The sequence below is a fragment of the Manis pentadactyla genome, chromosome 5 (genome assembly GCF_030020395.1).
Source record: "Manis pentadactyla isolate mManPen7 chromosome 5, mManPen7.hap1, whole genome shotgun sequence".
Classification (NCBI taxonomy): domain Eukaryota; kingdom Metazoa; phylum Chordata; class Mammalia; order Pholidota; family Manidae; genus Manis; species Manis pentadactyla.
Window position 1 is genome coordinate 97,324,099 of NC_080023.1, and position 17,106 is coordinate 97,341,204.

General features: G+C 39.6%; 1 protein-coding gene across 1 annotated transcript in view; it reads right to left on the reverse strand.

The window, feature by feature from the left end:
- Window positions 1-17,106, reverse strand: part of LOC118930042 (bifunctional heparan sulfate N-deacetylase/N-sulfotransferase 4) — a 272,594-nt gene that overhangs the window by 29,007 nt on the left and 226,481 nt on the right. Inside the window, exon 7 of the mRNA XM_036920791.2 lies at window positions 12,524-12,706. Within this exon, the coding sequence (XP_036776686.2) occupies window positions 12,524-12,706 (183 nt within the window). The remainder of the gene's footprint in view (window positions 1-12,523; window positions 12,707-17,106) is intronic.

The window sequence follows — 17,106 nt, forward strand, 5'->3', positions numbered from 1 at the left end:
CTAAATGGGTGTGATCTTTATATTGCACATTAATGAACATCACACTGTATCCAGTGTTTAAGTGTTAACAACCAAGGAGACAGGATGATTCTGTCAGTTCCCATCCTTCTCACATGACACATGACCTCTGTCCTCAGCTACACCAGTGGTGAAGCAACGGACTCGTAAGTGGAGTAACATGGTAGCAAGACGGAAGCCACTCATGGGCCTCCTTCCCCCAAGTCTGCCCTAGTTACAGCCACTGCTGATTATCCGACCTGCCAGTAACAGAGACCAGTTATAAGTCCCAGAAAGAACACTATCCTGACACTTCACAGAAAATTGATTATATTGGACACTTCCATCCTGAAAAGGGCAGTGATTCATCCTGGTCCTAACTGATACATATTCAGAGTATGGATTTGCCTTCTCTGCTCACATAACCTTGGCCATCACTGCTATGCAAAGCCTCACAGAGTGTCTGACTCACTGACATGGTATCTCACATCATATTGCTTCAGGTAAAGGGAGCTACTTCTGGTAAAGGATGTGGGGTAGTAGGTGTATCATTGGGCCTATCATACCCTACTCCCCAGAAGCTGCTGGCCTGGTAAAGTGGTAAAAAGGCCTCATACAAGATGCAGTTGAGGTACCGGCTTGGAGATATATTGCACTATTAAATCAAAAGCTATTAGTTGGTGCTGTGTGTCCAAAGGGCAGGAATGAAGGAGAGATGCAGGGGTGTACCCATTCACCATCATTTCTGGGGACTTACTTGGAGAATTTTCTTTTGCCATGTTAGGGGCTGTGAGACAGGAGTCCTGGTTCCTAGGGAAGGATGCTTCCACCAGGAGGCACAGGGAGAGGCTCATTACACTAAAAGCTATAGCTGCTGCCTGTTCACTTTGGACTCATTGTGCCAGCAGACCAGCAGCCATCGAAATGGATTATCATCCTGATAGGGGCCACTGATGGTCATCATTAGAGGAAAAACAGCTGCTATACAGGGAGAAATATCTTTGGCACTCAAATAATCCACTAGTTTACTTGCTGGTACTTCATGCCAGTTTTAACTATCAGTAGGGAAGTACAGCAGCCATGGCCTGATAAGTGTCGGGCTGGGCACCAGAATCGAGTCTGCCACAGTGCACTCGTTGCTCCACAAATTAGGGTGTCTTTATCCAGGCCCAGACTTCCTCTGTCAACATTTATGGGGAAATTTACAAGAGAAGAGCTAGTGGGATACACTGGAATCACTGCCACTGCAGTTGGTCTTGGGACTACACCTGACACACCAGGCTAGCCACCTGGCCCAGCAGCAGTCCTGGTCACAGGTGGGGAAATCAAGACTACAGGGCAGAGGTGGAAGGAAATGTGCATTGGTTACAGCTTTGGGACCAACTGCAGCAATGGGTGCTGATTCTCCCAAGACCCTCTTCTTACAGTTTTCCTAGGAATTACCTTCACAATAGTGGAAAATTGTGCCTGGATGGAGTGAATTTACTATAAGAAGCAAGTAGAACTAAGTGATACAAGGAATGGGTGGCTGTGGATGTTCTTTCCTCCACTGAAACGTACTCATATCTGACCAGGGCAACACCCTGTCCCCATTCCCACCCCACCCCCACCAGCCAGCTGCTAACGGCTCCCAGCTGGGGAGGCTGAGTACTGTCCTTCACCGATAGAAGGCACTCGACAGCAAGTTCTGCCCTCCCTCCCCACTCTCCAGGGGTGGCGCATGTCGGACGGCTGACCGAGGGGTGTAAAAGACTGGCCTACCTGCCTCAAGGTGAGACAACTGCGTGATTCGCTCTCTCTGTGCAGGTCTGGTCAAGGCTAAACTTTACTTAATACCGCGTATTTGCTCAGCTCTTTCCTTTCCTCTTTCCTGTTCTACTTTTTCCCTTATTGGTTTTTCCTGAGAGTTTTCTCAATAAATCATTTGGAAACAAATCCCTACCTCAGACTTGATCCCAATGCATTTTCCATCCCCAGCTTCCAGTGGAACACGAATGGAGCGCAATATAAAAGACCAGTAATATACAAAGACAACTGCATTATGTGAGAATTCACCTTGGAAAAAAGGTTAGATGATAAATGCTGGATTTCTCTATGAATTCATCTGTAGAAATTGTGATGAAAGGAGTTAGCTACACACTAATAGACTTTACATTTGCTATCTATACAAAAATAAAGGAAATTTTATTTTTTACTGGTGTCTCTATTTTCTGCAATCTTTTGAATATTCAGTATTCAATCTCAAATCTGCCAGTCTAGCTTCAGCTTAAATCTCTAGCCATTATGTTCACTCTGACAGAGAAGGCCAAACTATGTAGACTCCTTTCCTTCCTTCAGGAATGGAGCATTCCCTATTTTGCTTAGTTTATGGGTTCCCAGCTAGAGACTCTATTTCACAGTCACTCTTGAATCTAGCTTTCTTCATATGAATTATTTCAGTGCAAAGGTAAGTGAGCCCAAATGATGTAAACTATCTTCTAAAGGATAAAGCCTCTCTCCCTATGTCCTTTTCCACTTAACTGCTAGCTGCAAAATAGCTACAGTTACTGCATATGCTTTGGCCTCAGAGATGCAAGCCATGCATATGTGAAACAGCTGCCAACCTGGGGCCCTGGATGACGATGTGGAACAGAGCTGTCTATCTCTCCTAGACTGTCTGCCATTTTTAGGCAGTTGTATGAGCAAGAAATACACTTCTGTTTTATTTAGCCACTGTAGTTTCAGAATGTCATCCTCATAACAACATTGCTTGAACTCTAACTCAATGTGTGTCGAAGCACTTGTCTGTGAGAAGGTAAGCAACTTGTGTCAGAATGTGAATCACTGCACTGCATGCTTTAGCAAGAACATTCTGCTACAAGAAAAAGGAAAATTCCAGCTGAAGCAAACAGCCTGCTTAGTGATATAGTTGGTATGCATGTTGGCATAAACTTCTTGTCTCAAGGCAAATTAGCAACAGATAATTCAAACCTGTTCTTGGACCACATTTTTGAGTAGAGCCAGATATGAATTACCAATTGCCAACACCCAACCAAAGGCTTCAGTTTTACAATATTCGCTATTATAGATGCACTCATGCTTGTACCTCAACCTCTGAATAATTTATTTTTTGTGCAATGATCTTATTTTTTCCCAATTCATAGTCAAAATTTTGCCAACTCTTCCAGTGTAAACTAATATCTACCATAAACCTTCCCAACCTATTTTAAAGGGGCTCAGTTATTAAGAATGTGAGCTCTGGAGGGAGACTGCATGTGTATTAAATAATTTTCCTAAATTCTTGGGGCCTCAGTTTCCTTATCTAGAAAATAATGGTTGATATTATCAACCTCACGTGGTTGTTGAGAGCATTAAATGAGTTAATATATTTAAAATGATTAAAATTGTGCTGTATAAAAGAAAAGGTTATCATGTGATCCCACATTAACTACCTCCCCACTTTTTTTTTTTTTTTTACCTTTGTCCAGATTAGTTAGGCAATTGGAGCAGAAGAGGTTACCCTTGCTGATGGACTGCTTTATTGTGGATATGCATCATGAGAGCAGACTTCTGATCCACTGTCAGAACGCTCTAGCACCTAAGGTGGCTGTCTCTCTGCAGGAGAAATTTTACCTCACAGTCAGATAACTAGACTTCTGGGATGTATGAATTACTTGGTAGGAAATAGCTGGGAGTTTCTTCAGGCAAACCTGAGGATGTAGGCTACCTAACCAAATGACCCGAAGACCCCTAGCTAATCATAATTCAGTCTATTTCTGAATACATTTGCTGTCTGGCTCCTATAATTCATCCGATCAACTGTGTCAGTACCTGTCACCATCCAGGTCTCAACCCAAGCATCACCCCATGCAGGAGGCCTTTTCCAGTGGCCAGAGCTAAGCATTTCCTCCCACTCCTGTCTCTCTTTGAAGCACATTTTCCTCACTACATTACAGTATGTGAAATGATTTTATTTAAAGATGTGTTTATATTAATTTATACCATATATGTATATAAATAATACAGTTATCTATAATAATTCTGTCACCTAGAATGTAAATTCTTTGAAAAGAAGACTTCATCTGTCTTTTGAGTGTATAATCTAATACATATGAGGTGTTTGATAAAGATGTACTGAACAACTGATCAGCTGTTTTAGGACAGGCACAGTAAACATTTATTATGAGACATAGACAGATTTTGTTATGTTTGAAAACTAACAATATGAACTGTGTAGACATTTTACTTCCAAAATTTCCACTCACAGAAGAAACAGTCTCCAGTGATGTCTTTCATAATGACATGGAAACTAGTTCTTGATATTTCTTTACACCATCCCTTTAGAACTTAAACATTTGTTTCCTCATATTATCATTTAACTGCTTCATTTGTAAAGAACTTTATTCCTTGATTGTATTCTAGATATTAAATAGTAAGACAGTTCCCATGACCTATACTTACTGAGTTTCCCTACGTATAACTCAAAGAACAAATCTCAGAGTAGGTATTAGTTCATTTGCTCAAATGGTTTCTTTATGCTTCACAACGTTAGTTGAGCAAACTGATCAATTATTTGGTGCCATGGTTGAAAGTCAAAGTCTTTTCTGAGATCTTTCATGGTTCTGTATGTTCAAATTGGCCACTTTACTGCAGTACACATGTCTTTGCCATTTAAATTTCTGCATGCAACACTGGTGAAATAAAACAGTCACAGAAACAGGCAGAATCAATCTAGGACTTGAAAAGAGTTTTTTTTTACTAAGATACAGAACATGAATAAACGTTCCTTGCTTTCATAAACAAGGATACTAGCTATTTCTAGTTGTATTTTCCCAGGAAGTTTTACTGATAGGAGTAAACTAGTATCATCATTTGGATGCTGAAAGTGTTACACTGTTTGCTGTTACAAATATGTTTGTTAGTAACAATTCAATTTACATTACCTCAGTTTTTTCTGTAGGTATCTTAGAGTGAGTGGCATTTGTATATCTCAATATAGGCAGAGTGCCTGTCTTTATATCTGCATTCAGTTTATGTTATGCAATTTTTATATAACATAATGGATCTTATATTTTATATATAACATATCTAACATATAACATATATAACACATGATAACATAACAGATGCTCATATTTCTTCTTTCACCTCTTGGAGTGTTTCTCCTTGTGTCTGTTAATCACAACTTAATTAACAAGATCCATTACTTATTTTACATTCTGAAAATGTTTATTTAGACTTTTCCTGCCTGACTTTCTGTATATTGTCTGAATGTTTGAATAATTGAATATTTGAATAACTTTTATTGATCACCTTCTAAGGACAAGGTACTTGCTTGACATAGATTATTTTTAATCCTCAAAGCAACCTGGCAAGACAGATATTATTTCCTTTCTTTATAGTCGAGGAAGCTGAGATGCAAGGTGTTTTATTTATGTCTTGTTGAAGGTCACACAGTGAGTCAGTTTCAGATTTGGAATCCAAACTGGGGTTTTCTCTACAGTTACATTGTGTGTGTGTGTGTGTGTGTGTGTGTGTGTGTGTGTGGAGGGAGACACAGAGAGAGAGAGAGAGAGAGTAGGACCGAGAAAGTTTCTAGCAATGATTAAAAAGGTCAAATGCTCTTCCCAAGAAAAAGTAAAGCATTTCTTTGTACTTCCATACTTTGTTCCATTTCTATTGTTTTAATTTTAAAAGTCAGAAAGTTACAAAGCAATTATATACCTTTTCATTTTCTAATCTGGTTGTTTCTTGCGTATCTGAAACTGCTATAAACAGTAATTTACTGTTTTAAGTATCTAGCACTACAGGTAAATTGAAAATTTGAAAAAAATATTCTGTTAAAATAGCTTTAGGCAGCTTAGGCTACAGTGCCAGTCTAGTGAAAATGCACATAACTCAGCTCCACAGGGAAAGAGAATGTAAGTGGTTTTTGTACATGTATGAGGTGAGGTAGGTTTACTTTTAAGTTGACATAAGTAATGTGGAAAGAAGATTCCCTGAGGTGATTTGACCAGATGTGGAAAGGACAGTAAATTCTGATGAAATCACATTACTGATAAGAATATGAGTAGCCAGTTTTCTTGTCCAATTAAGTAAAAATTCACAATCAACTAAAAACACTTATTTTAAAACATCATATTTATCTTATCCTGAATACATGAGAAGAACTTTTTTTCACCTTAGATCTAGTTATTCCAAACTACTTTGATTTTTCTCCACTAAAAATCTGCTTTGCTCATTGCTTTGTCCACATCCTTCAGCAGACAAGGACATCATGGAATATCAGTTAGGCTGGTTGCCCCCTCTCAAGTCACATGCCTATTCCAGAGAACTAGAAGATAGCCAGACCTTAACAGCTGGAACTTGAAAAACACCCAGTGCTCAGAGTAGGAGGATTATTTTTGTTCATCACAAACATTTCAGAGGTTATTGGTGTCCTCTTTGCTTTCCCCTCTGCTTGCCTTCTGCTGTTCTGACCTCATTGTTTAAAGGCCAATGCAATGAAAGGTGTTCTTAGTTTTCTTTTTAAATTACTCTTCTTCCTCCCTATTTGGTTGTGTTATTTTAAAATTTCTTCTGCTTATTAAGTTTTGCCATGTATATGTCCTTAAACAAAATTCCTTTCCAAATCTGTACTATACAGGCTAGTGACTTTCAGTTTTTCATCCCTCAATGTCTTTTAAGCCTAATACAATCCATGTACACTGATGAGGAATTTTAATAGGCTAGGAATGTTTATTCCTAATGCTTCAATCAGCAAATCCTTATGGTGAAACTCTGAGACACACACCATCTTTCCAGACTCAACTCTACTTGCACACTATGTAAAACCCGGACAGTCCATCAACTACTTGGAAAAGGCTCTGCTCTCAGAGTGCACTGATCCCTAATGAATGCTCTCTCCACAGAACTCCTGTAGCACTTAATCGTTGGATGCTTATTCAAACTTTTCCACAAAGTACCGCAAATTAAAGAGGAGCATAAATGCCAGCCTCTGGGGATGGGAGTGGGTAGAAAGGGACTTGCGGCTTCATGTGAGTCTGGGTGATAGCTCCCCAATTGCTGCTTTGAACACCAAGTGCCTGTGAGTCACCCTCAACATCTATGCATTCTTCACCAGTTTATATCTATGTTCATTTAGGTAAATTGATGCTGTTCGTATTTTCCCATGAAATATTCTCATAGAAAGACTGGCCCCAGGAGAAGGTGACATGTTTACACTGTATCTTCAAGCAGAACTGTGCACTCCTGCATATAGCACTTTATATTATTATTGATGGTTTTACAAATATGTTGTCAGGGAATCTAGACAGTCAACTCAATAGAAGAAACTGTAATGTACTTTTAAACTTTTTAGAATAGGTTGGTCTAATACAGTGTATTCACTCATAGTGTTACATTAACATCATCAGACATTTCTGTAGGGCACACACACAAATCTGCTGTTCCTTTTTTGTTGTTGTTTAGATAAGGTGCTCAAAGTATATTTGTTTTATGCTGATTTTGATTTAGAAAGTATAAAAGTATTATAACTTTTATTTTATTTTAGGGACCTCTCTGCAAGTAGTTTTTCCATGACTAAACCTTGGTGAGTTATTTATGTGGGGAACTGACACTTAACAAGATCATATTTGCAGCTGACTGACAGGAAAAGGAAAATCCACAATCTTTGTTACCATTTCTGGATGTCAGAATGTCTGAAAGTCTTGTATAATCAAAACGGGGAAGTGTTTCATTGTAAATTAAATAATAAAAGTCATGAGAAATTACCTATTTGGGAAGCATTCCTGAAAGGTTTAAATGCTATTCAGAGTAAGGAAGAGAAACGTAAGAGAAATAGTAATATATAATCTCAGATTGTGATTAGGAAAAAACATGTAAGATGATAATGAAAACTGTGCCTCTATCCTGCCATCTGTGAAGTAATAAAACACTATTTTGGCTAAGCCACTGGAAAGGCTAAGAGATGAATAAGTGGAAGTGAAAATATGAAGCTATAGAACTCTTATTTCCACAACTATGGGGGTAACTGCTTACAGACCAGTTTTCCCTGAGTCTCAGTGTTTTGCCCACAAACAGTTTCTACCACTTTTTCTTTGAAGGCCTCCTTTTTCTTCACAACCTTGAAGCTAGTCAGAGCTTCCCTCTCTCTCAGTCAGATTGCTGTGGTAGCTTCAGCTCCTCCCTGTTCCTCTCTGCCCTGGAAAAGGCTTCTGCTACAATCTTTCCTGGCCAACACTTTTTTCCTTTTTTGCTTCACTCTTACCTACAGAACCTACAGTTAGTTGCCCCTTGTTGCCTATGAGATCCAAATCACTCTGACAGCTTTCAAAGCATTCTTGATTGACTTGTATGTGTTCCCAGGGTTATTTCCCTTGCCTCTTTACTCTTTAAGAAACATGGGTTCCCCTTTCACTGTTCTTTGAGCGCGCGCACACACACACACACACACACACACACCTCTGCTTTTGCTTATTCGTGCATGAGATTTTAATGACAGCGGCTATGGTACTATGCTAGGTTCTAGGTTAAAAGCATGAATAAACGTAGTCTCATCTCACCCCTTAGGTTTGCATGAGCTGGTATATGACAGGCATGAGTGCCAGCAGTACCATATGGTAGGTGCAATAAGAGTCATAAATAAGGTGTAGAGTGGTAAAGAGAGGAAAAAATATGAAGACAAATGCTTAGTACCATGATAATCAGGAACTATTATGAAGGCAAAGACCTTTCTTTTCATTATGCAGGTACTTCAAAAATATAGATCAATCAAATTCACACTGTATATGCTATCAGGTTGTTCTGAAATAAAGTAACCCTGAAATTTGATTCTACAGAGAGTCAATAGTAGAAATAGATTCATTTTTCTAAATGTAAAATCACCATTTTGGTGTAGTTGGGACTACACTGGAGTACCAATAAGAAAACCTGCACTGTAGTCTTGACATGTCCCTCATAAACCAAGTGACTTAAACAAGATATCTCACCTCACAAGGAGTCATCCACCTCTTCTCTAAAATGAATAGGTTGGGCTAGATGTTTCCTGCTCTCACAAGCTATAGCTCTGTGTCAGCATTCATTAACTCCTTCAACAGGCACATAATAAGTGAATCTACAGTGATTTGCTTATGTCACAGACATTCAAATCTTATCATTTCTAAGATGGATGATTTCACATCTAGAATCAACAAAGGTATTAACCTCCTAAGGTTAGAACCCTGTAATGTACTTTCCCACTTCTTTAATCCTGGAGACATGGCATGGAAAGAGAGAAACTATGGCTCTCTGAGCATTTCCTTGGTCGCACAGGTAAGCAGGAATCCACGTCACGCTTGGCAGGCTTGTTGATGGTGAGACTTTGGAGTGACTGAGTGAAGACTGAGACTGAGCTAACTGGACAGCTTGAAAGCTTAAAAGCATTGAGTAGTGAATATGTAAGAATCTGACCTTCCACCTCTCTTCATTCTGTGGTTTTGGTTTCTATAATAACAGTTTTCTTAAAAAAAGTAGGAAACCCTGTTCTTTCATGCTTCATAGTGATTATTCTACCAAAACAAAAAGGGACATGAATTAATAGGAACCTGTGAGTATAATTTTAATAATCTTACACATTAGGGAATGAGGAGATACACTCTAGGGACAGAGTTCATATGTGCTGTCAGCAAACACCCTCATATTAAGCAGCTTTGAAAGAACTGACTTCCAGTGAAGGGAGCACAGACACATTCCATGTTGTGCTCACCATGCTGTTCATTGCCAGATACTCATATTGCACTTTTTAACTAGGTGACAAAGCAGTTTCACATATATAGTAGTTGGTGCTAATGAAAATTTACATAGGGAACCAATGGAAATTAAATAGATGTGATCATTTTCATTTTGCACATTTTCTTTTTATTTGTGGTAATAAAAAACTGTGAATTGAAAATCTAGAGAAAAATAACAGTTGACTTACTTTTTAAAAGTGAAATACACTAAATAAGAAGGCATGCTTATAAATACAAAAAGTACCTGAACATTTAATTTTGAGAATGTATAACAGTGACAGAGACATAATATATATAATGATATTAATCTAACCTAACTCTGGAGGGCTCTGGTGAATGGGCTATAAAACATTTAATTGGTGCTGTTTGTGCTTATATGTTTACTTAAATAAAATTCATGTTGTATAAAGGACAGGATGCTAATGTTGACAGCTGTTTTGCTTGACATTATAAATACAAATATGAAAATTAAAGATAAGCAACACAGAAAGGAACTCAGAAAGTGTTTGCACTTTATCTTTAATTATACATTTGTAGCTTTTTGGTATCATTTATAATTGGCAAAGTATATCCGATTTGCTTTAGTAAGTCAACTGTTCTCAAAATCTCATGTACCTGGATATTCTTTCTAATTTAATTGTCTCCTGCTTTTTATTCCTTGTTTTCCTTAGTTGAGAATATCCTGCACCATAGTTAATGGGAAATATTTTCAATTTTAATTTTCATTTAAAAGGAACCATATAAATAATGTAATTCACATGATAAAAATGCATTTTTTAGTAAACATTTACTCTTGAGTGTTTTTTAAATACCCTTATAATAAGCTATGTTTTGATAATATATATGAACATTTCCAAACTTATATAAATGCCAACAATAAGTAAAACAGCTGAACTGTCCAAAGACTTTTCTGATTAATTCCATCATTTTTTAAGAACTTCCTAGTTATTTATCTCCACAACGTTATTCAGAATTAAAGTGTCAGCACTTTCAAATGTTTTACTTGTGTGTACTTGTTCTTATGTCTTCCAAATCAACATAGTTCTCTAAGGAATAGTTCTATTTTCTGTGTCTAATTTTCATTTGTATCCTAATCAGCTAGCACAGTACTTCATATTTAACAAGCATTCAATCAATATTTAGAATCATGTTGACCAAATCATATCAGAGCTGGTGTGTCTTTTGAGTATATTCACTCCCTAACAAAAAAAACAGTCACTGATATTGAAACAAAATGAATAATTCTTTATTTTAAAAACTCATACAATATTAAGAAATACAAGTTATTCATTAAGAAACATTTTTTTGCTCCAAAGGTAAAGAAAGAGCAGAGCTTGGGGCCATTAACTTATTTTTTCTATGATAGTTGTTTGCAACCTTTGTTGAGTTGGCTACTTTTTATTGTTACTCTATCATAAATTATAGATATCTCTAAATAAATGTGTGAGAAAAGCATTGATTTATTATCAATGATTAATTAATTTACAAGTGTGTGAGAACTTTTGATTAACTACCACTTTTGAGATACAATGCTTTTTTTGAAACTTAACATTTATTGGTGTGACTTATATACTTTGTTTATCTGTCTACCTAATTTATACACCAAACATACAGATGGTCAAGCAACTTATTGGAAGGGTAAAAAATTAGAATGCATAGTTAACATAAACACAAATCATAAAGAGCTGCTAAATAACTCATCAGAATCAAGTGTGACTTACTGCAGCATTCAGTTTTAAAACACATTTTTAAATAAAGAATACTGAAAATGAATAACAAGGAAACCCTCCACTGACTTGGAAAGGAAATACTGTATTTCATTCTTCTTTGCATTCTCTAGAGCAACTAGCTTTGCCTTATACATAGTAGTTGCTCAATAAACATGTGTTGAATGAATTCCTGACTGTATAGACACAGAGTGGCATGTAACATGAATTATGGAATAAAGAGAAACACATAGCCTTGAGGAGAGGAAGAGATGACAGTAAAACGTCTGTTTCACAGTGATTTCTCATTAATGATGATGCTACTCCTCTACCGACTGCTTAGCAGGGGACTATCTGATCTGCTTTCTGTAGCCAGCTTATTGATCGTGTGGGTCAATGTAATCTGATGCATAAAGAAGCAAGAAAGTGGGAAATAACATTTTCCTCAATAACTGCTAAGAAACAGACAGTGTACATTTTCATGCCTTAAAGCCGAAAAGCTCCCAAGTGAAGTTAAATTATTTGGAAAACCAATCCTAAAACTGGCAGTTCTTTCTTTAATCAATAGATCTGATATTAGTGAAAGGTCAGAATTAAAGAAATGTGAAGACATATTAAAGAAAGAATCTATATGAGCATGAGGTAAAAATAGCTTTACACTGTGTTTTATACATACATATCGGGGTCTAACTATAGGGTCTTAGATAATAGTGGCCCTTGTTTTTTATCTTCCTAGACACCCAGTGCCTAATCATTCTGCTTATGCTCACACTAATTCAGTCAAAATGATTGACTCTGAGAAGACACCCATGATAGTTAAACAGCACCCTCAATGTAAAATTTCTGAGCTAGCCAAATCAACAAACAAAACTTCAGAAAAAGAAACAAAAAATGCAAGCACTTAATCCATAAAATAAAACATATTATTGAAGAGAATGAAAAGACTGGATAAAAAATAAATTTGTTCAAATGCCAGTTTTAATATCTCCAGCAGAGCTTCTGACACAAATTAGGTGCTCACAAATGGCTAGTTTCTTTCCTTCCACCCCAGGAGAGAAAGTGCAATGTTACCTGCCAGAGAGGGTCTTTTTGCTCAGGGAAGAGCTCAAAGTACTTGTGCGCTAGTTGCACTGGAGGCAGAGTTTGCAAGTTCAGGTTGGTCCAGCTCTGGACGAAGTTGGCCAAGTTCACAAAGGTATACAACCCTAGGCGATCATTCCCATAATTTGATAAGTGAGTCATGAAAATGCTGATCTGAAAGAAAATAAAAATGACTGTAAATATAAGCTTATGATCAAAAATGGCATAGAAACAGCAGGCAGTACCCCATCTAACCTTGAAATTTAATGAAAAGTACAATTATCATTTTAGCTGGTGCTATGTACTAAATTGTGTTCCCCCAAATCTATATGCTAAAACTGTAACCCCCAATGTGACTATATTGGCGATAGGGCCTTTAGGGAAGTAATTAAGACTAAATGAAGTCATAAGGCTAGGTTCCTAATCTGAAAAGTCTGGATCCCTTAAAAGAAGAGGAAGAAAAATGAGTGCTAGCTCTCTCTCTCCCTCTATCTGTCCTCTCTCTCTCATTCTCTCCTCGCAGCAGGGCACAGAGAAGAGGCCAAGTGAGGTTACAGCCAGAAGGTGGCTGTCCTTAAGAGAAGAGAGGTCACATGAGAAACTGAATTCAATGGCATTTCAGTCATGGACTTCTAGCCTCCAGAACTGTGAGGAAATAAGAATCTGTTGTTTAAACCACCGGGTCTGTGGTAACCTGATATGGTAGACTTTGCAAACTAATGCAGGTGGAAAGCCACACATTTGATTTCTATTTCAAAATGACTCCTAAACTCACTCTTAAAATGAAAACTAAAATTGGGATTGGTATCCCCTCACTATTCACTAAAAGATACTATTACTTTCTATATCAGTTTTTTTTTTCCCACTCTGGAATCAACAATGTCAAACCCAATAATCTAATCATTTACAGACTAGTTAAAAACCAGAATTAGGCCAGTTCTAACATTGAATAGTTGTTCCAGATCTTTTCTGGTATAGATATGTATACAGACTGAAATGTAATCAGGATCAAGAAAACTTGTTTCTCTTTGGTCTAATGAATAATTTTTACTGCAATAAATAAATTGATAATGTTTGCTCAGAACTGATTGCATTTAGCCATAAATTCTTCCATACTCATTAATCTTTTTTGGGCAAAATTGCAGTATTTCCATAATCTCTCAACTGGCCTTAGTGCATCTCCATATCAATAGATGTTTCCAAGGGGTGGAGAGAAGTATCCATTTCCATATCAATAGGTGATTACAAGGATGAGTGAGAACATATCTGGACCAGAGAGGTTGGGTGTGGTACCTTTTTCTGCAGCCAAGTCACAAGAGACATGGGAGAACAAAAGTGGTTACTGCTTGTAAGAAATAAATGGGTTTCTCCCACTTTATTTCTCCCTTTGACTGATTTCGGTTTCAAAGGTATTTTGCCCCAGGGCTTTTCCCCCAAGTTACATCTGGTGATAGTCAGCAGGACCCCTGAACCCAAAATCTGTCTACATGAATATGACCCTTGGATGGGCTGCCCCCAGAGATGATGGGGAGATTCCTGGAATACTCCCCACCACCCATGGACGCTGGGGAAGCGCCAGTGGCTGCAGTGGTAGAGGGTGCAGCTTCACTCAGGAACTCCCTATCTGTAGGGCTTCCAATTGGGGAGCTCCTGGTGGGGAATTGGTCTAGGGCAAAGCACCTCCTAGAGCACTTCCCCAGATTTGGGGAAGGGTGGAGACACTGGATGCTGTGGAATTAGCCCTCCATGAGATAGAAGACTGCTTAGAGGCCCTGAGTGGCCATGTAGCAGCCAGGATGGTGGGATGCCTTTTTCTCAACATAGTGGAAAGTGTTATCGAGGAGAGAGAGAGACTTCAGCAGGAGAGAGACACCCTTCAGCATCACTTGGAGGATCTGGGTGATGACCTATGGGATACCCTTAAGAAAGAGTCAGTTACTGAGATGACAGGTTGCTTTCCTGGAAGGTACAGTAGCAGCAGCAAGGGAGGAGACATCAGGAGAATCTGTGTTGCAGGAGGCTGTGGGGGAGGGGGAGGAAACAGCAATGTTTTCAGTTCCAGAGATGGTAGAGGGAATGTTGAGAGAGGATGAGGGGCTGTGGCTGAGGGCTGATCTGTTGTAGAGGCCACAGCCTGAGGCACCAGCCTCTCCTCTATTAAAGGCCCACCCAGATGTAATTGAGCCGCCCCCTCCCCAGGTTGTGAAGCTCTCCATGCTCTGCCTCTATACCCAGGATGAGCTAGTGGATATGAACATCCAGTTTCGAAGCCGACAGAACCTTTGCCTACATGGCTTTTGCATCTGGGATAAGGGGGTGGAAAACATTGTTATGTTGGGTTCTGAAATGGGTAGATTGGTGTCTCTGAATACTCACCCTTCCCTCCAGCAGTGCTTGCAAAGTGCCCATCACACCCCAGGGATTTGACACTTCTGGATTGTCTGACATCATCCATCAGGGTAGTTTGGTCTAATCAGGGTGATTTATCATACTTACCCACTAGCTGGAAAATGTATGCAGAGCTTCAGCATGTGTTATGAAAGCTGGACATGAAAAATATCATCTATAATATGTACCCCCAGGGCCCCATTAAGAGTTCTTCACCATAGGAATGAGAAATCTGGTGCTCCATACAGCTCCCCCATCTCTCTTTGGAGCCCTAGTGACTATTCTTGCCCTTCACATAGGGAAACCAGTAAGTGAGGCTACTCATACTTTAGCAGACCTGGGGGAGGTTGAAACAATAAGAGCATGGAAAGAAGTACTGGCTATGACTGTGGAAGGAGAGGTGCAAAGGGCCCCGTGAAGGTCTTGTTAGAACTGTGGCACCAATAAAGTGAGAGCAGCAGTTCTAGCCGCAGAGATCCAGGACATAGAAACCGGAGGCAGGGCCCCATGTCCAGCCTGTGTCCTTGCAAGAGTTCCTGGGGGACAATACTCAGGGTCCATCTGGGCCCTCACTCCCACAGGATGATGAACCCACAGGGCATCACAGATTGACTGAGGGGGGGTCAAGGACCCCACTTTTGGGGACATGGTGGGGACCAGAGGCCACATGTAGAATTAGCAATTCATTGGTTCCCTGTGAATGTGCAACCTGTCCACGTGCTGGTAGACACAGGAGCTGAATGTTCTCTGATACGTGGCAACCCTGTGCGTTTTCCTGGGATCCATGTGTGATAGATGGCAATGGGGGTAAGGCAAGTAGAGTCAAGAAAGCCCAAATCCCATTGGAGATAGGGCATTTACCCCCAAAGGAGTATACTGTGTACATTTCTCCCACCCCTGAATATATTTTGGGGGTAGATATCCTGCAGGGCCTGTGGTTACAGACCACTTCAGGTGATTTCAGACAGAGGGTACATGTGATAATGACAGTTCTGAGGGGACATGCTAAGCACCCGCTGTAGCTCTGCCTGTGCCTCAGTGAGTGACAAATACCAAGCAGTGTAAATTGCCGGGGGGCACAAGAAAATTGGAGAAACTCTACAGGAGTTGGAGTAGGTGGGCATCATGAAGCCCACTCATAGTCCTTTTAATCCTCCAGTGTGGCCAGTGAAAAAGCCAGACAGCTCCTGGCATATGACTGTGGACTACAGGGAATTGAATAAAGTCATACCGCTTTGCATGCTGCTGTCCCCTCTATAGCAGCCCTTTTGGACACCCTCAGTCATGAACTAAGGATGTATCATTACGTTGTGGACCTTGCTAATGGTGTCTTCTCTATTGACATAGCACAGGAAATTCAGTAATGGTTTGTTTTCATGTGAGAAGGCCAGCAGTGGACACTCACTGTCCTTCTACAGAGATACCTCCACAGTCCCACCATCTGTCATGGACTTGTAGCCCAGGACTTGGCTACATGGAAGAAACCGCAGATGGTGTGGCCGTATCACTACATTGATGATATCATGCTCACATCTGATTCTCTTGCAGATTTAGGAGGGGCAGTTCCTAGACTGCTGCACACATCTACAGGAGAAAGGATGGGCTGTGAACAGCACCAAGGTTCAGGGACTGGGTTTCTCTGTAAAGTTCTTAGGGGTTTTCTGGTCATGTAAAATTAAAGTTATTCCTGAAGCAGTCATAGACAAGGCCCAGGCTTTCCCCACCCCTACCACTGTGGCAGTATTACAAGAGTTTTTGGGTCTTTTGGCTTACTGGAGAGTATTTATCCTGCACTTGGCACAAATTCTGAAGCCCTTGTACTGGTTGGTATGAAAGGGCATCAGGTGGGACTGAGATGAGACATTTGCAGCTCCTTTTATTGCAGCTAAGCGAGCAGTCAAGGCCATACAGGACTTGAGTATAATGGACTCATCAAGGCCCTGTGAGCTAGATGTTCATGTAACTGAAGGCACTTATGGATGGGGTCTTTGGCAGTAGTTTGAACAGACACACCAACCTATTGGATTCTAGTCACAACTATGGAAAGGAGCAGAGGTCCGGTACATCTGGATAGAGAAGCAACTGGCTGCTATGCACCATGCTGTGCTAGCTACAGAGCCCATCACCAGAACCACCCAAGGTAATAACCACCTATCCCAACATGGGATGGGTGCAAGACTGGACCC